The following is a 21,699-nucleotide window of genomic DNA, read 5'->3' as shown; positions in this document are numbered from 1 at the left end:
ATCTCCTGATTGTTCTAAACTTATGGTATATGTAAACTTAAAATACGGCTTTAATTGGTATTTGTATATATACATTTTTTCTTTGTATAGGAATTATGTATGGTGCTCCTGTCAGCTAATTTCTAAGTTATTATCTGGAAAAAAATCTAGTTTTCAGGTACCTAAGTAGCCCCTGGGATCAAAGATAAAGTTACTTCCCACCCCACCCCACCCGAATCTGAAATGGCACCTCTGCTTCCTCCTGACGTGGTTCATATCCCCAGCATGCAGCTCCCTGCCATGTGCCTGCTCCTGCTGCATATGCTCGGGCCCAGGCTGAGGACGCTTAGGTTTGCAAATTGGCTAAGACTCAGGAGCCACAAAGACCCAGCATCCATCCCCTTCCCTCCCACTGCCTCCTCCAGCTGCTGCTAACGATGGAGGACAGAGCACCAGGAACACCTCCTACAGTACCTGGGATCAGTTAGCCCTCTCTGGCACTGAGGCCCTTGCTCCAGACTGACCGCAGTGTGAGTTGTTATATTATGGCTCTGAGTCGCCAAATCTTCCAAATATCTTACATTGCCATATGCAAATAGTTAATTTTAAAATATACTACAATACATTATCCAATTTAAAAGTAATTAGCTATTAATATTATTTAACCAGTAATTTTTTCCCAATAGTTTGCATTTGTTTATTGTTGTTATTAGTTTATTTATTTAGTTATTGGCTTTTTTCCTGTTGATTTTCAGTGAATTAATGTTGCACCAGTGAGCTGCCATAGATGAAGTTTAAAACCGATCTATCTGTATATAATTTTTATTCTCCATTTGAGGATAACATAGATAAAAACACACAGAGTTTAAGTGTGTATTGTTAAAAAAAATAAATGTGTGCCCACAAGATGTATAGCACAGCCCCACAATTTCCTAGTCCACCTCAGCTCCCCCTACCAGGAAGAGGCTGGAGCTGACCCGGTTGAAGGCTGCGTGCATGTTGTTTGTATTTTAAATAATATGACGAGTTGGGACGGACAACAGAAAAATAACCGATGCTTTATCAAGAGAGGATTAATTCCAGTACATGAAGAGAGTAGATAAGAAATAGAGACCAATAGAGACTGTTTCAAAGAACTCCATATATAGAATTCTTTTGCAAGTATATTGAGTTGCAGGTATTTAATCATCTAAATAAATGTTTGTTAACCAACTTCCCAGAACTGGTAGTTAAAAATTAATCCTTTTGGGAGAGACATATACAATAGCTTCATCTAGGATGTAGATCTCATCAAACAGTCAATGCATTTCTGGAACAGTGACATAAATTACACTTTAAAACATTCAGTGTTTGTTTTCTCAGTGTTTGTTTTCTGAAGAAGAGCTATGTATAAGCTCAAAAGCTTGTCTCTCTCATGAACAAATGTTGGTCCATTAAAAGAAATTACCTCACTCACCTACAATATACAATAGTTTTCATGTCAGTTATATTCCATATGGTATTAAATTCCCCTCCACCCAGGTAAAACAGCGGGTCTCAATACATATTATATTTTAATTTTCTTTCAATCGATGCTTTTAATAAACAATACAAATCTACACTGTTGACAGATTGTATACTGTGTACCACAGAGAATTAAAGGGATCTAAATTATCCAGTTTGTACTAACAAATCTGTTTGGTTAATGAGTTTATTTAATAAGGTTAAAATAGAAGATGTTATTAAGAAAAGGGAAAACTGAAAATAATATCTTTAGCTTTTGTATGACTCCTATGCATGTGGGACTAATGTTTCTGTCTAGAAATAAGCAAGTCTATTGAAATGAAAAGAGGGGAAAATAAAATTATGAGATAATAAAGATACTATTCACTTGTTGAATGCAATCTCAATTTACATCAAATTCTTCTTTCAGTCAGTTAAGATTGAATATTAAATGCTGTTTACTGTCTTCAATTAATCAGCAAACATTAAAGATAGAAAAGTTTAACAGTTAGTAATTTGTTTCTGTCTCAAACGAACTTCCTGTAAACTTTTCCCAGAATGCATTCTGGGGTGAAACCCTGGGCTCCTTTGAAGTCAATGGCATTTTGCCATTGATTTTAATGGAGACAGGATTTATGCCCCTGTATTTAGCCACAGAATGAAACAAGCTTAAATACCCATTTTTGGGCACTTTATCCAAGGAACCTCTTGTAATATAATTTTGAGAGTGTTATTTCTGTTCTGCACAGGATGGGTTCGCCCTCTTGTCAGCAGGATCCCTTGTTTTACTAGTGTCCTAAGAGGCTGACTTCAATAGGCCTCTTATTGTTCTATGTGTAATGTATAGTTACAGTAATATTTGTACATTCGTAAATACTCCTGTCAATGTGAGGATTCTCAAAGTGTTTTGCAAACTGTGGACCATTTTCCCACCAAATATGTGTAGCATACTCCAGTTAACATCAAGATAACACGGGTTGGGTATAGGTATCTAGGGGCAGACCTTGACTTCATGTATTATCCCTCAAAACAGCAGGCATAGGTCCCAACTCCCGGGGTGTTCTGGGGCTGGAGCACCAACAGAAAAAAATTAGTGGGTGCTCAGCTCCCACCAGCCATAGCAGTTCCCCACCTGCGCTCATTAGCTGATTGGGGAGTGCTGCCAAAACTGCTGTTTGGTGGCTCAGGGAGGAGCTCAGGGGAGGGCGGAGATCAGTGGATGGGCAGGAGCCTTGTGGAGGAGTGGAGTGGGGGCAGGAAGAGGTGGAGCTAAGGTGGGGCCTTGGGGGAAGAGGCAGAGGGGGGTGGGGCCTCAGGGTGAAGTGGGGTTTGAGCACCCTGGAAAAAGGAAAAGTCAGCGCCTGTGACAGCAGCCATTTGTCATCCTAAAATTTATTGCAATATCATACAACAGGCTTGGACGTGACGAACATCTTTCCTGTTTGAAAGGATTTTGGGTAAACAGAATGGATATTTTTATACGTCACCTTGGGGGAAAAGTAGAATAATTTTCCCCAAAACATGAGGTATTAATATATCCTGGCTGCCAAATTCCTATGCCACTTTTTCTATATATCTGTGTCAATTAGGAATTCTCTCTCTATGTTTTGATTTTGGTCCAAAAAATAACTCTGAAATATGCTTTTTGGGGGCAAAGGACGGAGGGTGGAAGTTAGAAGACTTTTCAGAAGTAAAAAAAACAAGAGAGAGAGAAAAAAACTTTTTTTCCCTGAAGCTCTTCAAAACATTTTTCCTGATTAACTTCAAATAATAATAAAAAAAAATCTTTTTGGCTAGGGACTACACATGAGAAATTTGAAGCAGAAAGTTAGAGGGATAAAGGGTGTCCAGATTGGTTTTATAATTGAAAGTATCTCACATCCTCACCTACTGAGTTACTGCTGAAGCACCATAGTAATATATATTTTTCTAGTGTCAAGGATTCCAGTTAAGAGCTTAACTGAGCCTTAAATCCTTGTGGAAAGGAAAGACCTTTAAAAATACTTATTAAATGCTAATCTTAATCATATTCATTGTTATTAAAACTTGAAATAGGTTGAAATACTTACATTACGTGAAATGAAAGCCTAGCGATGGATCTGAGACACTCTGAATAAATGGGAGAATAATTGCCAAAGATTAAGAAAGCAGAAATGGCCAACCAAGAAAAGACCTTAAAATGTCCAGTTAGATGTTTTTTCATTAGAATAAGCTTTTCTTTCAAAATTTTACAGTACTTTAATAATAATAAAAAAGAGTTTAAAAATGAATTGAGACTTAAGTGCAACAAAGTGGGAAGAAATGTTTAAATAAATTGAAACTCAAATTATTTTTGTATTTGGGGTTGTCAAGGAAGCTTCAAACTTTTCCATGCACACTGTTCAGGCCTTACTAATTCTTCAAACTGTTGTTTAGTCTATAAGACTTGGGGCAACATTATTTATTTATTTATATATATATTTATTTATTTATATAGCAGTAGTACCTATGAGTCCTGGTCATGGGCCCAGAACCCTGTTGTGCTGTGTGCTGTACAAACACAGAAAAAGAAAATAATCCTTGCCCCCAAAGAGCTTACAAGCTAAGTCTGGTTAAAATAAAAGAAACGATATTAAAATAGGTTACTTTAATTTCAAAATGTAAAGAGATGACCAAAACTCTTTATATGTGCAGTGCCCTCCTTCCTGGTCTACACTACAAATGTATGTCGGTATAACTACATCACTCAGGAGTGTGGAAAATCCACATTCCTGAATGATGCAGTTATGCCGACCAAACTTGCAGTGTAGTCAGTGCTATGTCGACAGGAGGGCTTCTCCCTTTGGCATTGCTAATGCCTCTCAGGGAGGTGGGGTACTTATGCTGAAAGGATAAGCTCTCCCATCGAAGTAGATAGCATCTTCACTAAGTGGTGCAGCTACACCACTGCTGCAGTGCTGTAAGTGTAGACAAGCCCTCCTGTATTTTGCGGCTTATGAACTAAAAACTTACTGGGGAAGCACTTAATGATGGCTGCGAGACAAACTCCTTAGAGAAATAAAATGCCATACCTATAAGTTTTGAACAAAATGGACTTGCCATGGTATATACTGTAGTTTCTTAATATGCTCAAGTGACTTGTACTTCACTTTGGTAAATCTAGTCTGTATGAGAGGTTAGAATTTAATATTAAGAAGCTTAATATATTTATTGTACTTTTTTATTTTAGGAATGACATACCTCGACCATGCAGGCACAGCACTTTTTCCACAGAGTCTTCTTAAGGAGTTTACTGATGATCTCAGTAAAAATATTTATGGTAAGTACCAAGCAACTTTCTCATTATTTTTTGAGATTTAATCTAAATAAGCTAACATCATATGTACTTACATTCTTTATACTGCAATGGCCATGTGACAAATATGATGGTCTTTGTCATAGTTTGGGACAACTGTACCTCCTCAACCATCATCTCTATTGGTCAGAGACACACGTCTCATTCCTTCCAGAGCAGAGTTCCCTCTCTACACTATGATATTCCCAGCAAGCCAGATCACCTAAACAGGCCAGCATCTCTGTTTTGCTTTCTCTCCAGAGGTTATGAACAGTGTAATTGCCACAGTTATAAGTTACCACATACCTCTTTATAAGCAAGCACATTTATTTTTAAGGTGAAAGCATTACAGAGAAAACATTCAAAACAATAAAAGAACGTACATGCATGCTAAAAAGGTTGCCAGACAACACCTCAACTCCAACTTCAGGCTCTGGTACGTGTCATTTCTTCAAAACCCAACTCCTGTGGTTAGGAGTTCATAACAGCCTCAGATTCAGAACTAGAACCACCATGAATTGTTTAGTCCTTTCTTTATATGGCATGGGCCTTTGATCTTGGCCTCATGTAACAGGTGATCAACAAACAGTGGCCTGCTCCTCCAGCTTCAAAAGGCTGGATTTTGGCATAACCAGAGGTGTAGAATTCCCATTGACCTCCCCTTAGATATTCCTCAGACAAACTACTTCATACTTTTTGTTCTAAAAGTCCATTCTTGCCTGTCACTTTCTTCTGTATAGTCCTTTGAACCCCCAGATCTCACATCTATCTCCCTTGAGAGGTGACATACAATCAGTGGTGAGCTGGAGCCGGTTCCCACTGGTTCGCGGGAACTGGTTGTTAAATTTAGAAGCCCTTTTAGAACCGGTTGTCCCACAAGGGTGTTGGATAGAGGGCAGAGGAGTTGGGGGGGGTGGATTAATGTGGGGCGGTCAGAGGGTAGGGTGATTGAATGGGGGCAAGGGTCCTGGGGGGGCAGTCAGGAAGGAGCAGGGGTTGGATGGGGCGGTAGGGGGCAGTCAGGGGCAGGGGTAGTCGGGGACAGAGAGAAGGGGTTGTTGGATGGGGCAGAGGTCCCGAGGGGCCATCAGGAATGAGAGTAGGAGTTGGATGGGGCGGCAGGGGGCAGTCAGGGGACAGGGAAGGGTGGTGGATGGGGCAGGAGTCCCCAGGGGTTTGGGGAGGCATGATCCTCTCGTGGGGTGAGGAGGAGGGAACCGGTTGTTAATATTTTGACAGCTTATCACTGCAGTCCAGGCTCACAATAATACATAAACCATTCATTTAATATAATGGACTCCAAAGATACTTACACTTAATTCAGTGAGGTCTTCCAAGGATATTGCAGGAAATTGTCACATCTGTCAGTCTTATCTTGACTTTGTTCCCAGCTCTGTCACTAGCTCACTAAGTAACCCTGAGAAAGGCACATAAACTTTCCAGGCCTGACGTGCTGAGGAGTCCTCTATACACAGTTTTTTTGCCTTGTTTCATGTGCAGGGGGAGGCAAGTCAGTCCTCTTTGTGGGGTATCTCAGCAGGTTCAGGACTTGCATGGGAGGAATGGGCAGGAACTGGGCTGCCAGACAGTGAGTGGCCTCATCTTGGGTGGACCATTTGTTTCTGGTATGTGCTCCCTGCAGCTCTGAGCACATGATTGCTGGCTTAGGAACTAGCCATTACCCTTTAACCAAAAAGCCATATTCTTTAAGGCAAGGGACACATATCAGTGCTGAGGTCATCAATGTGCAGGGCCGGACTTAGGGGCAGGCGACCAAGGTGACCGCCTGGGGTGCCGGGCTTGGGGGGCGCCAGGCTCAGGGTGCTGTTTTTGTTGTTAGCGACAAAAGGGAAAATAGAATGTTCAAAGTATACGTTTCAAATATATGAATGTTTTGAATGAGAATAAAATAAAGCCTCTGGACTGCCGTGTCCACGGTTACGACAGTGGCATAAACATAAAAGGAAGAAACAGTGGCATCAAGGCAAGGATCCTTGCACTGAATCCAAGAGCTTTCTTCCTGCCTTGTGGCTGCCGCTCCTTCAACATGGCAGCATAATCCAGGGCCAGCTCTAGGCACCAGCATCCCAAGCAGGTGCTTGGGGCAGCAATCTGCAAGGGGTGGGGGTCCCTGTGTTTTTGCCCTCAAGCAGCGCGCAAATTGCCGCCTCTGACAGCGGGGGCAGTCCATGCGCCTTTAGGGCGGCACGCGCATTTCCGCGGTAGCGGCAATTCGGCAGCAGCTTCTATGTTCAGCTGTCCGGGGCGGTGCAGCTTCTTTCTTCAGCCACCACAGAAATGTGGGTGCCGCCATAACGGCACACAGACTGGCCACGCCTTCCGCAGTGGCAATTCAGTGTGCTGCTTGGGGCAGCAAAAACAGTAGAGCTGGCCATGGCATTATCTTCTTTAGATACAGTATCTCTCTTTGGAGTTCTGCAAAGGATATACATTCTGTTTTCAACATCAACTCTCAGGAATAAGATCCTCATGGATAATGTTACAAATCTGACTGTGAAGCTGCTAAGTGACACTTGCTGGGAAAGCTTCATTGAAAGCATAAGGGCCAGTGAGATACCAAATGACTGAGGTTTACAATTCCCCAATGGAACTAGTGCAGTTGAGTAAAGTCAAGGCTGGAATTGGACATGAGGTACAAAGCCTGGCAAACCAGATCACTGACTTCACATTTCTGGTCTCAGTTGTGGTTTGGCCCAAAATCCTGTTACAAGTAAACATTGTAAGAAAAGCATTACAAACTCAGTTGATGGACATCACAACCACTACTACTTTGATGAGAAGCTGCCTTGATTTCGTTGTGGCCCACAGAGACAATGAATTTGAAGATGCCATTACTGTTGCCAAAGAAATGGCGGAAAACTTAGGAGTTGAGCCTGCCTCCAAGGAAACTCATATTCATCATCAGAAGACACAGTTTGGTTACGAGAGCAGAGATGAGGTGATGGAAAGTACGGAAGAAAAATTCAAGAGGGAGTTTTTTTTGCTGTCTTATTTTGCTCAAATGTCCATCAAAGAAAGACTTGGTCAAATGAAGCACCACAAAAAGACCTGTTTTTTTTTGTATGATGACCTTAGTAAGCTGCTGATGGACAGGAAAACACTCTTGAACAATTGTACAGAACTCCACCGGATGCTGACACATGGGGAATGTTCAGACGTCAGTGATAAAGATCTGTATGTTGAACTGGACAACAACCATCACATTCTGCAATATGGCAAGCACTCTCTATTCCAAGTTCTCCAATTCATTCATGAGATGAAGGACACTTTTCCTAATGTGTGGATAGCTTTGAGAATTCTTCTGATGCTGCTGGTCACAGTTGTGAATGGTTAACGCACCTTTTCGAAGCTCAGGCTCATTAAAACATATCTTCAATTGACGATGGCCAGTGAGAGACAGACATCACTTGCTATTTTATCATTTGAAAGTGCAATTGGCCAGTCTTGGGATCTCTCTGACACTGCTTCAGTTCGTGAGGGCAAAAGAAAGAAGAGTGACCTTTTGAACTAAAGGACTAGGGTTGATATTCTAAGACTGTCACCTACTGTCACACTATTTAATACTGGTCCATTCAGTGTTGGTGCACAGTTCAATTTCTTGATGTTAGTACATTTCAATTATTCTTAAAATTAAAAAAAATATATAAGTTTAGAGGAAATGAATTTTTTTATTTGCTTATATATGGCATGAATAAATACAGATTTACAGATCCTAGTGTGCAAATGTATCATTTCCTGTGACAGGGATACATCATGTATGCAAATTGTGCATCAAAGTTGCAGAATGGGCTACAAATGTAATAAAAAGAAGATATTCAAAAGTTTAGCAAATGGGGGGTGGGGCACTGAAGACATTCCTTGCCTGGGGTGCCATTTGGCCTAGGGCTGGATCTGCCCGTGTGCCACAGATGGATTCTAGCTGGTGTTCATTTAGTATACCACTGCTTCCTCTCCCTCTCCATTGCTATGCCAGGACAGCAGAGGACAGAATTTAGAACGCAGCTAAGTTCCACTAAGACTTAGAAATAGTTCCTAGTGTACAGGTTTTAGCTAGAAATGTAGATCTATAAGTGAGTATTATAATAGTATAAGTTGATTTGATCTTAGCATGTGCTTTATTTCAGAATTTTTTATTCAAGTGCATATTAGTGATATTAAAATTAATGTTCTATCACTATAGTCATTATAAAGCCTAATATTTGTAGCCTAATCTCAGTTATTTCAAATAACATTGAGCTGAAATCTGATATGTAAATTACTGTCCCTGATGGAAATTTTAAAAATATTTCTGTTAAATTAGTGAGTCAATCTAATGCTCGTGCATGTGAAGTAACATCTTAAACCAGAACTTTATAGGATCTGCAGTGCTGTGGAAGAATGAGCTAAATCCGAATATTTTTTTCCCCTTTTCATCAAGATTGTCAATTACATTTCAATTACTGGGCCAATTTCTCTCCTCAGTTACACCTGTGAACCTAATTTAGTGCTTCTGGGTTACATAGGTGTAAAGAATAATAGTATTAAAGGACACCAATGTAAGTAAGTAAGGGTAGACCTTGTTTGCAGATCTTAATTTTTGGTGATTATTCACAGGTCTAAAGGACCACAACTTGCTGAAAGATTGTAAATTGAGCAGACTCAATTTGAAAATCATTGAGCTACAACAAATATGAGAGTCCAAGGAACCTATTTTAGAGTCCATTTTCACAATGAAACTTCACTTTAAACTAGAACTGTATTATTCTGTTTAAGGTCTCTACTCTAATCCCTGCAACAGTAAGAAACCAAGTGATTTTGGAAACTATGTGAAATAGTTAAGACCATGCCCTTTTACTGCAAAAATAATATGGATCTAACAATTTAACTTTTTAAATTTTATTTCTCAAATGTTTAGTCATTAGGTGAATGTAAGTGCTTATTAACATGAAAGAGTGATGTGCTTGCCTTGAGGTCCACATACTCTTTCTCATAGAGATCTACCACATTAACTTCAATGAAGGCTTATTGCCTCTCTGTTATTTAATTTCTGAACAAACCCTGCCAGTTTGTTTCGAATTGTGTGAAGCTGGTTGATAATATTGCGATGGAGTGGATATCCACTAAGACTTGCAGTCAAACCACAAAAATTATTCCCATTTAAAACATAGGATAGATTAAACCCAGCTGTCTAAAAATTAATTGGTTGTCACTTCAACATACCATACCTTTTAACCCTCTGTTATTGGCTTCTTATCTGGTGTGTGTGTGTATTTATTACACACGCATACTCTATAGCTTCCTTCTAGCAGAATAGTAGACAGCTGTAATTTCCTTCTAATGGAACTCTCTTAATATTAGTAATTGATCTAATTGTATCTGCCAGCTGAAGTTTCAAAGTCTGTCATAATTGCTTTCTTCTGTTATATGTCTCTCCTCTTGACTAATTACTCTAAGAAGCTTCAGGGCAGCACTGTGAAATATTCATTAAATCTCTTTTTGTCATCTTTTCACTGGGCTTGGTCTAGTACTTTGATAAAGAAAAAAATATTAACAAAACTGATTAATGATTGACTTCTATATCTCTGTTGTCTCCTAGGCAACCCTCATAGTCAGAACATCAGCAGCAAGCTGACATATGACACTATTGAGCATGTCCGATACAGGTAGAATAATCTTTATTTTATTTTGCATTTTGGTTTCCAATGTACTGTTTGGATTGTTCTTTGGAGTTAGCCATTTTTGTAGATTTTTCATTGCACATGATAGTACATCTAATTAATAAATTCCATGAGGCATTCCTCAGGCTCTTGTTGGAGGGATTAGGAGATCATCAATACTTTTTTCCCCCACTGTCAATATCACACCTGTATTTATGTAACTACATGATAATGAAGCCTGAGCCTGCAGTTGCATTGGGATGTAAGGGCTGAAACCTTAACCGTGTTTTGGTGGTAATGATTAACAAGATGGTGTGAGAGTACAAGGTCATGGTTCAAATGCAGGAAGCATTCTAAAAATGACCTTATGGACTACAGGAATCTGTACGTTACTTTTACAGAAATTACTAAACTACTCCTATCTATCTATCTATCTATCTATCTATCTATCTATCTATCTATCTATCTATCTATCTATCTATCTATCTATCTATCTATCTATCTATCTATCTATCAGTAGTTTTAGTTTTAAGGAGAACAAAGAATATTAAATGAAGACTGTGAGATACTGAATGTAAGTGCTTTTTGTTCTGGTTTAAAGGGGGAGCTCAAACATAAGACCATCTCTCTCTCCAAATAATTCTGAGATAGGTATGCTAAGAATTTCCTTTTAGCCATTAATTTACCAAAATAGAGGGAAACTGGGATTAGTTTAGCCAGTCATTGGTTTTAATTGTTGGTACTAGCATCTATAAAATTAAAGTATGTATGTAATTAAGTATAAAAAACTTTCATAGTAGTATAACAGGATGCTCTGGGCCTTTGCCTTCAGTGCACTGTTTGCCCAAAGTACAGAGGTCTTGGCCCTTATTCTGTATAACATCTTTCTTACAAACCATGGTGTATCCCAAAGCACTTTACAGAATTCAAATCCATAAAGCCATACCACTGTGATGTTTGAAAGTGTTCTAATTTTGAATCAACAAAATCTGTAATTTATCCTTTTCCACTTTGATCTCATAATGGAGATTTACAAAAGTATAAGTCTGACAAGCTCTGTTCTGAAGAGATTGCAGTCCATGACCCAAGTCCTGCTTTTCTTACTTTCTGAAAATGTAGCCTTTGCTTATACCTGCCACAGTGTCTGTCCAATGGGATGCAGGATTACACTCTATTAAATTAGGGCCAACATGAAATAAATTAGACTAGTTATGTGAGTAACAATTATTCACAGGAGTAAGGGTTCCATATCAGGCCCATAGATTTCAATGCCCATAACACTGTCCAGTCCCTGTAGTAAAAAGCAGAGTTTTATAGAGATTATGGGCTTCCATGGGGACTAACGTCCACAACAATTGCTAATTCACATCTAGGTTTTCTAGCACTGATTCTGTGAAGCACATTCAGTTCTGCTACACATTTGTGTGTGAAGCAGTCTCTCTAACATGTTCAGCTCAGATCTGTAGCTGCTGACTTATAAAGAATCATTTCACAATTAAGCAATTAGGGATAGATTGTGATTCCCTTACATACACTGTAGTAGTACCTTACGTGGCAAGAAGTCTCATCAACTTCAATGGGATTACTCAAACTGTAAGGTACTGTTCAACATAGGTGAGGGTAACAGGCTAATCCTTAGTCACTCACTCATTCATGCCCGTCACCCCAATCGGGGTATGGGCTGCTAACTGCTTTATTTTAAGACCATTTTGAAACAGCCAGTGCACTATCTAGAGTCATGGCTTCATAATCATATTGTATATGTGGGGGAAAGAGTGATGGTATCTTAAAGATCTGCTAATATTTGGGGGAAGTGGGCGGATTGTTTCAAATTTCCATATGTTTGTTACATATCCTACCATAATTTTACTTTCCACTGATTAATAGAGGATTATATAATCCACTCTTTCATGTTCCTTTTTAACTGATCTCCTCTCATGCAAGCATACCTGAAGAGGTACTTTACTATAGTTTCTAGAAATATTTTAGTGCCCCATTATTATTTTATTTTATTATTATAGGGTGAGAAAGAATGACTTTCAAATTAGTGCTTGTATGAATTTCTCTCAAAGAAACTAACATTTTCAGCTAGATTTTTTTTTTTTTGGACCTTGATTTGGAAGAGTGTAATGATTTGTGTGTGTGTGTGTGTATGTACAAAGAACAGCTGGAAAGAAGTTTAGAAGCATCTTAGTAAAAACAGCCTGTGCCCTTCTGCCTCCACACAGACATGTACTGTACTACACCTAATAGGCTATGTCAGCCAGTTAGCCTGTTAGAAAGTTGACCGATATTTCTCAATAAAAGTTTGAAAAGCACAATCATCAAAACAGCTTGTTCATAAAGGTTCAGGAAAAAAGAGTCCAATAAAAGAACCCTCCATAAATCAGCTATCAAAAAACCAAGAAAATTATAGTTTTAAAAAAATCTGTATTCTCATGACATTGCATGTTTTTGATTAGTTGCAATGTTACAAGATAAGGAGGCAGGCAGCTCTATTCTGCATCATAGCCACCATCTTTGATTTCCTCAGCTGGTAGGTTTATTGCTTGTTTGCTTTTAAATCTGTTGTTTGAGCAGAAACTCTGCTTAGAGAATGGCTTTTAGAAAAGTTTGCAATATTCTGACATAACCAGAATGGGGCAGTCATTTTAGCTGTTTTTTTTTCCTCTCTGACAAAGGATCCAAGCAACTATGTTAAAACGGAAATTAAGCTTTTATGTTTTACGTTACAGGATATATGTTTTGCTCCAATAACACACACATTTGTTCCAACATACAGAACTATATGACTTGATCGCTCCTCAAACTTTGTCAGCTACAAGACATTCTTGGAGTATAGACTTGCATTATATTATCATTAGGAGCTTAAATATTGGAAGCCGTAGAATATTTTTGAATTTACAAAATTTCAACAAATTTTTCACAAAAATTGCTTGTTTTTCAACCAGGTCTATTAAATAAAACAGAGTAAAAATAATAATGATACATTCTTATAACAGCATCAACATTTGTCTTGGATACCTTTCTCCTGCTTGAAAACGTTTATCTATTGATAAATCTCTTAAATATTAAGTATACTCTATACACTAAGTGACAATATTGCAAACACCTAGCTAATGATGCTACTATGTTTATCTCATGACAGTCTTAAATAAATGCTAAAAGTTCCTTAGTGTACTTAACTGCTGTCTTGTGCATTGGAAGCATGCTCCTTTCTGTTGTTCATCCATGATATGGAAATACCATCACTCCAGTTTCTTTCATGAAGGCTAAAGAGTATGACTGTAATTCACACCTCTGGTGCTGTATAAATAATACCTGCGTTTGCAAGTTCAACAGTTGTTACATTGTTTTTAATTAGTTGTTTTGTTTCTCATACAGGCATTTTAAAATATTTGCTTTCTGAATATTTTAAAACAGTTGCTCTTTCAGATCTTGAACTTGCGATCTCAGACGTTGCATTACTATTCTCTAGCCCTTAAATCAGACCACTGCATGAGAGGATGTTATTGTTTTTCTATATCTATGTAATGTATTAAAATATAGGGTCAAATCAACAGCTGATGTAAGTTGACATATCATCATTGAATTCAGTTGAACTAGGATAGTTTATGCCATCAAGGGCCTGGCTGTAAATTTAAAAAAAAAAAACAAAAAAACACAAGAATTTAAATACGAAAAAAATCAACGAATTCCTCAGCAAAGATTTCAACACCAAATTTGGATCTCATCCAAGACAATAAATAGGATAGAATGGAGTGAGATCCAGAGAATGATTCTGCTCTGATTGAAGTCAATGGGATTTTTGCCATTGAGTTAAAGGGGAACAAGTTTGTGTCCAGAATTAGACCAATATATTTTTCATGATGGCTGCTCTCAGGATATGCTGAAAAGAACTCAGTAACTTCTTTTATAGGTGTAAAGAAACTACAGGAGAAAAATAATCTCTCTTGCCTGGGCATACTAATTGAAAATGTGAAAGAGGAATAAAATTAATGTAAATGGCTCAATTTAATTATTACTTATGAAAATGGTTGTGCCTCTGTAGCAATATATACAGTTAAGTATTACTGGGCTTTATCAAGAAAATAGTCTTGCATATTCTTTGGATAATTTCTCTATAGTGTATTTCAATAAACCATTTAGCAACATACAGAGTTTTAGTTTGCTACCCTGTATGGACAGCATACATTATTTATAAAATAAAAGACGGTGAGTTTCAAAGCCAGATTTATTTTTAAAAATAGTTTTTGTGGGTTCTGGAATATAATACACAAGATCAGAAATCTTTCTCTACCATAATTCTCCAGTGCTAAGCAATCTGTGTCAGAAAACAGCAATGTTGGAATGGTTACTTACATGGAAATTGCTTGATCTTTCATACACAGTTAGAAACACCAGATACAGTATCTTCTTAGTATTGATTTGTCCTTTCTAAAGGTCACTAACTGGCGACTGTATGGATGAGTGAAATCTGAGCACCACATTCTTCCCTTCCTAATGGTGCACACCTGCTGGAAACCTTGTTTAAAAATCAGGGTGACTCAATTCTTTTACAATACCGGGTTTATAAAATCCTTCCTTTGCAAGTGCTGCTTTCTTTGGTCCACCTGGCCATACTGAAGTAACAGCACTTCTGTTATTCAGTAAGGAGAAATGTTACATGTTTAAAGAGCTAAGGGTTCCATACTACTCGGTGAGTTAGGAGACCAGAAACACCTAAAGTTCCCTGAAATTCTTCCATCTGGAGGGGTTTTCTTCCTTACCCCAGCCCTGCTGAATTAGCCACTTGCAAGCTTTGCACATTTAAAGATATGCATATTCAACTCAACATTAGTGTCAAAAGTCAAGCCAATAGAAGCTGTATTCAGTATGATGATTGTCAGTAAGGTACATTTTGATGTCCTTAGCAATACAGGATAATTAAGAGAAAAAGAACAGTTTCGGGGAAGGGTCTAATAATTTTGTGGGTGAGGGACTCATTTTTCTGCAGGGTTTATATATCAAATATCAGTCTTGCATATAGGCATGCATAGAAGTGATCTCAAGTGTACATGCAGATGTCTTATGCACTGTTGTCATAGCTGTGTTGGTCCCAGGATAGTAGAGGGATAAGGTGAGTGAGGTAATATCTTTTATTGGACCAACTTCTGTTGCTGAGAGAGACAAGCTTTGAACTTACATAGAGCTCTTCTTCAGGTCTGGGAAATGTAGCATGCGCATAGGAGAGTGGAAAAAGCCATTGTGCCCATATAGACTGACCCCATGACCACTGGCCTGAATTCATGTTCCATAACGCATTGAGTGACAACAAAATGGTGATGCAAACCATTCTGTTCAACAAAGCCATACTTTCAGTTTTCCCTCCACAACATACAGCCTTTCACCTATTTGCTGAAACATATGTTTTCTAAATACTAAAGAGGAATTCCCATGGGAGTTAGGCGCCTAAATACTTTTGAGCATTTGGGCCTCAGCTTTGCACTTACAATGTAAGAGCCAGTGAAACATCTCTTTATTCCACTTTGTTAGCTCAGCTCCTGGACCTTTCATCTCTGTGGCGATAAATTCATTAACTGTTTACTTGCTAAGTAGGAGCGTTAGGAAGTAATGTGTTAACATTATCTTTTATTCATCTGCAAGTTTTATGGCATCTGCACACCCTATAAAGAGAATGTGATAAATAACATCTAAATATTCATAATGTTTCTGTCTTGGCATGCTAAAAAATCCCAGTTACATAATCTGAAATGCTAAATGTTATTTAAAAAAAATAAGCAGTGAAATATGTAAAATATTATAAAATCTGGAGGCCTCACCTGATAACATTCTGCAACACACACAGGGTCAATTTTTTATGGCTTTATTCAGACAAATCTACCATTGATTATAACCAGAGATTTACTTACATAAGGCGTATAGGATTGCACTTTACACACTCTGTCTGTGTGTGTGTGTATTTTTATATATATGTGACCATGAGTCTGAATGTAAGGACCCACCAGGAAGTAATTGTGACCACCATTATACTTCCTCTGAGGCTTATATGTGAGAAGACTGGGAGAAGCATGTAATTCAGTATTGGGGAAAAATCTTAATTTGGAATTTTGAGTCTGATTCCCTCTGTGATGAATTTGGAGGTACTGTGATAATTTATGAATGCTTTATGTTGACTTGGGTAATGGGAGGTTTACTGTATGAATATAATGGTTTTGTTTAATATATGCTGTTGGGGAACAATGAGCAGGAAGGAAAAGAATGCTTTAAGATGCTTCCGCAAACACTTAAGAGACCATGATTAACTTTGATTTATCTCTTGCTCCAGCCAAACTAAAAACTGCTTTTGACCAGAAAGGCCAAATCCAGGGAATGCAGAAGAGGGGAACATTTATAGTTTATAGAGGGAGTCTTTTTCAAGAGTGGGGCAGTTGTTCAAGGGATATCTAGTGAGACGCAGGGTTCCTGCTGGGGAGTATATGATGGGATAGCCTAATTTTGGCAATTAATTGATCTTTGATTATTAGCAGGTATATAGGCCCAGTAGTCTGTGATGGGATGTTACATGGGGTGGGATCTGAGGTACTACAGAGAATTCTTTCCTGGGTGCTGGCTGGTGAGTCTTGCCCACATGCTCAGGGTTTAACTGATGGCCATATTTGGGGTCGGAAAGGAATTTTCCTCCAGGGCAGATTGGCAGAGGCCCTGGAGGTTTTTCGCCTTCCTCTGCAGCGTGGGCCACAGGTCACTTGCTGGAGGATTCTCTGCACCTTGAGGTCTTTAAACCACGATTTGAGGCTTCAGTAACTCAGACATAGGTTAGGGGTTTGTTACAGGAGTGGGTGGGTTAGATTCTGTGGCCTGCGTTGTGCAGGAGGTCAGACTAGATGATCATAATGATCCCTTCTGACCTTAAGTCTCTGAATCTATGAATCTATAAATTAGGCCTGGCTAAATTACCATCCAGGATGGTAATCCTTTAGGGAAGATAGACTTGTGTAAGCTGTTGTGTTAAAATCTTTTTTTCTCTAAAAGCTTTGTTCCTACTGCACAATAAACAATAGCTTAAGAAGGTGGTTTGGGGTCACTGTATACACCACTGGTCACAGATTGCCACAGGGAAGAATCGCAGATGCTCAAACCCAGGCAGCCCTGCTTGGTCAGCATGGTTAATACATAAGGTATTGTAGCCCAGGGCCAGGTTTAGGAGTGGGAGAATCGTGGGATTGATAAAAGTATGAGGTCTGACACCTAAAGGGACGCGCTCTAAGAGACCAGAAAGGGGACAGAGGTGCAGTTATAACATTCTGCCTTTTGTGGAATCCAGACTGCAACAATTAAGCCAGATTGACACCACCTCTGATGAAGGAACTGCCTCTGTGGCAGTGAAGTCAAGCTTCACCTGGACGGATCCCTAAATTGTTCCCTAAAACAAAGTAAATGTTATTTAACTCAGGTTCTGAATAAGAAAGATGGGCCTGTGACCTTCAGTTTTTCTGCTGCATTTGGAAGAAAAGTCACAAATTTGCTGCCATAATATTGCTGGGCCAAAGTAGCAACAGCGTTTAAAAACTATACACACCAGGGAAGACAGAGAGAGAATGAATTGAAGAAACATAGAAGTTACAATTAAGGTGATTAAAATTCTGCAACAGAGAAAAACAAATACATTTCGTAGGCTCAGAAGAATGGATGAGTGTTGGTGATGAATAAAGGTAAGACAAAATTCGCAGTGGTAAACTAATTGAGGATGAGGTGAGAAATGGAGACCCCAGTGATATGCAGGGATCATTGGCTGCCAATTTTCAGCAAAGCCAGATCAGAAGAATCATGCCAGTCTGGGTAATTTGGTTGAAGATACAGTAGCAGAAGGGGTGCTATTGACTGCATAAAAAATAGGTTTGATTGAACATCTAACTTGATTGACGTGCTCTGGATTCGAAAAGGCAGCATGTATTATAAAAGCAAAGGGGAACGACACAGGGACATCTCAGATAACTGGAGGAAAGCAGAGGCACAATATAGGTTAGAAGATCTTCGGTTCAAAGATCAGATCAGTTTGTAAAGTCCAGAATGGATTGCAGCACATGGTTTACTGAATTGGTTACATACTTTTGGCAGGAGGGCATGGGGTAGAATCCTTAGAAATTGCTGGAAGCCAAAGCATTTGCTTTTCTCTGCAGAATGCTTTTGTTTTAGAGTTTCATACCAGAATGATGTTGAACTGATGATCCGTAAACTGGCTGAGATTGATTTGAGCTCCAAACTGAGCAAAAAGAGAGAACTTGCGCAGACAGATGTTACTCCTACATGTTCTTGAAAGGAAAAATCATTTGATTGATCTGATTCTCTGTCGTACAGAACAACTAGTTCTTTAGAGTAAAATGCATTGGCTTTCATGTGTGGCTTGAAAATGCACAGCAAATATATCAGTAAAAATTTTATAGAACTTTGCAGAATATTTCCAGTCATATAGTTTTCTTTTGACTTAAGAAAAACTGCTCCTTATCATTATGCCCAAACAATCTGGAAGAAATTCTGACTTTTATCCCTCTACACAGTAATGATTCAGTAATGCTTTAAGAATACTGTTTCTTGTGTCATGATTGCTGCAAGTAATGAGAAGGAAAAATTCCTTCAAGAAGCAATTTGAGCCATGATAGGATGTAAGAGCATGAAAGATGTGTAAAGAGTTGGGCAACATCTGTGCATATAACTGCTCCTTTTTTTGTGAGGGTTAATAACCAGCTAAGAATTAGTGTTTTGGGTTCTAATTTTCTAATGTATCTAGATTTTATTTGTTTGTTTGGTATGTTTCAGAGCAGGAGGAAAATGCATTGATCTTATGTGCGATTCTCTAGCTGAGTAATGTGTTTCTAACATTTAGAATTTGTTTGATGCTTTTTAAAAGGTAAGCAAGCCCATTCAGAGAGTAAGACATGCACATCATGAAATCTTTATGAAGACTCCTGCTTGGAATCCATTCAGTGTTCACATCCAACAGTGTCTAGCTTAACACTGCCATTTTTCACCCATCCTGCTATTATCTCTCTGTATTTAATTTCTTTTGCCTTTTTAAAGTGATTTAGCTTTCTCTGATGTTCATTCATTTTGAAGTTTATAAAGTCATCTCTGTGGATATACATTGAAATTTTGCCGGAATGCACATAAATCAGTGCCCATAATGTGGTAGGAAAGATTCTAGAACCTTAAGCCACCAAACGTCCACTGAGAAACACCCATATTCTACTTGCTTAAAAAACCTGGCACTATAAATGTGCCCTCTTTGCTTACGGGTTTTGGACAATATTAAGATTTATAACAGCATTGTTTAGCAATGCACAACAGTGACAGAACCAAAGATGCTCAAAACCGCTAAACTCAAGATCTGGAATGCAATGCCAAGGCTTTGCGTGTTGGACCTCAGGCCCATTAATGTGACAGATATTTGTGCTGACCTGTCTTTGTCCTGTCTGAATCAAAGTGTCTGGCTATTGCTAGTGAAACACTTTGCTTCGTAGAACACTCTTAACAAGCAGTACTCATACTCTGTAAATTGACTGAGGGGACAAGTGTGCCTCTCCTCGTGAACAGTGAGTAGCACCTCAACTTTCCACCAATCTGCTGACTCCTCCTAGTACCACTGAGAAGTGACCCAGTCCCCTTCCACTCTCTGACCCTTGTACAATACCTTATCCTCCAAAAGAGCCTCCAGCTACCCTTTTCCAGCTGCAGATTCATCTCTCCCACTTTTCAAATGCTCATCTCTCTCTGCACTGTATTAAAACTCCAATTCAACCTGCTCTCCACTTTCATCCCTTCTAACTTAACCAATATGGAATTAAATCTGCCTCTTAGATAGAGCTGGTCAAATTCTAACAACTAGTTAGAATTTGGTTGGTTTGTCAGTGAAAAACTGAAGACCTAATCTGAAATGTTTTTATTATTATTTATTTTTGTACTTTTTGAAAAAATGATTTAACAAACATTTTGGTTTCTCAGCATTTGGACATTTTTACTGAAATGTTCCTGGTTTAAAAACTGGAAAATTTGATTGAAAATGATGATTTCTGTAAAATTGTTTTTGATGAAAAGCCATTTTCTGTCAAAATTCTTTGTCATGTTTTTTGTTGTAAAAATCTACTGTCAGTTGCCAGAATTTTTCTCAGTCCAAGACCTGATTTAACTCGCCTCCAAGTGTCAGCTGTAGTTCCTCAGTGTTAGTCTCATGGAGCATGACTAGTGTTCTAAGGACTCAATAGCTGGCTACTTTTTTTTTTTTTTTTTTTTGCAATTGTACCAAAACTTTTAATGCAAAAAAAAGAAAGAAAGAAAGAAAGAAAGCAATTAACACCCTATGTATATAGTGTAATTTATGAAAAAAGTATTCTAGCCTTCAGAGTGATATGATAATGTCTTTTAGCGTTTACGTGGTGCTTGTAAAGATATTGAGTAATCATTGAAGCATGCCAGTGAGCTCAAAGTATTATCATCCCCACTATTCCGATGGGGAAACTGAGGTACAGTGTGGTTAAGTGGCTTGTCTAGGGCCATAAAGTAAATCAGTGATAGAGTAGAATTCAAGACTTCCTGACTCCCAGTGCTGGGCTATTCCTCCCATACATATTGTATGCTACATGTAGAGGTACTACAAATGTGAGGGATCTCTGAAAGAGTTTGTCAAAAGTATTGAGACCATTTTTCTCTGAATCTATCTTTAAAGGTTAGATAAAGTAATTGCTGAATAGCCTCAGCATTTATTTTTCAGCATAAGCCTTTAGCCCCAGCCATTGGAAAGCTTTTGTCTTGAAATGAGGATATTCCTGCTTAAAGAAGTGGAAACACTGTGACTCTTAGTACACAAAGTGTCTGTTCGCTTCTTTTGTCAGAATAGGTCTGTGAGCTCCCCTGCTCCCTCAGGGTAGAAGCCAGGAGAAGGATTCTGTCCCCTGGACTCACAGGGATCAGTGAGTATCGGCACAGAGACCATTGATTCCAAATTGCCTCCCTGACCCTTCATGCGATCCATTGCCTCTGGAGAGCATTGCCACATAATGGTGATTCCACAGCACAGAGCATGGGGAGCAGCACACCTTGATGCCCCGTGTGTGCATGGGGGAGGCAAAAATCTGGCTGAGACCTGTGAGCCCTTCACCCATGTCAGTTCTGAAAGTGGTGTCCTGTAACTCCTCCCTGTTGTCAAAGGCCTGATTCAAACATTTCTGTTTTAAAATTACAGTCTGCATCATTTTCATTTCATAATCAAAT

The 21,699-nt window shown here is 38.7% G+C and overlaps 1 protein-coding gene across 3 annotated transcripts in view; it reads left to right on the top strand.

Annotated features, from left to right (window-relative positions):
- MOCOS (molybdenum cofactor sulfurase) overlaps positions 1-21,699 on the top strand; it is a 369,687-nt gene that overhangs the window by 46,476 nt on the left and 301,512 nt on the right. For all 3 annotated transcript variants that reach the window (XM_030551504.1, XM_030551502.1, XM_030551503.1), the window contains exons 2-3: positions 4,670-4,759; positions 10,371-10,437. In XM_030551504.1, the coding sequence (XP_030407364.1) occupies positions 4,670-4,759; positions 10,371-10,437 (157 nt within the window). The remainder of the gene's footprint in view (positions 1-4,669; positions 4,760-10,370; positions 10,438-21,699) is intronic.

Source organism: Gopherus evgoodei, chromosome 2 (assembly GCF_007399415.2).
Source record: "Gopherus evgoodei ecotype Sinaloan lineage chromosome 2, rGopEvg1_v1.p, whole genome shotgun sequence".
Lineage (NCBI taxonomy): Eukaryota > Metazoa > Chordata > Testudines > Testudinidae > Gopherus > Gopherus evgoodei.
The sequence above is the reverse complement of the archived record's forward strand: the minus strand, read 5'-3'. Positions and strand labels throughout refer to the sequence as shown.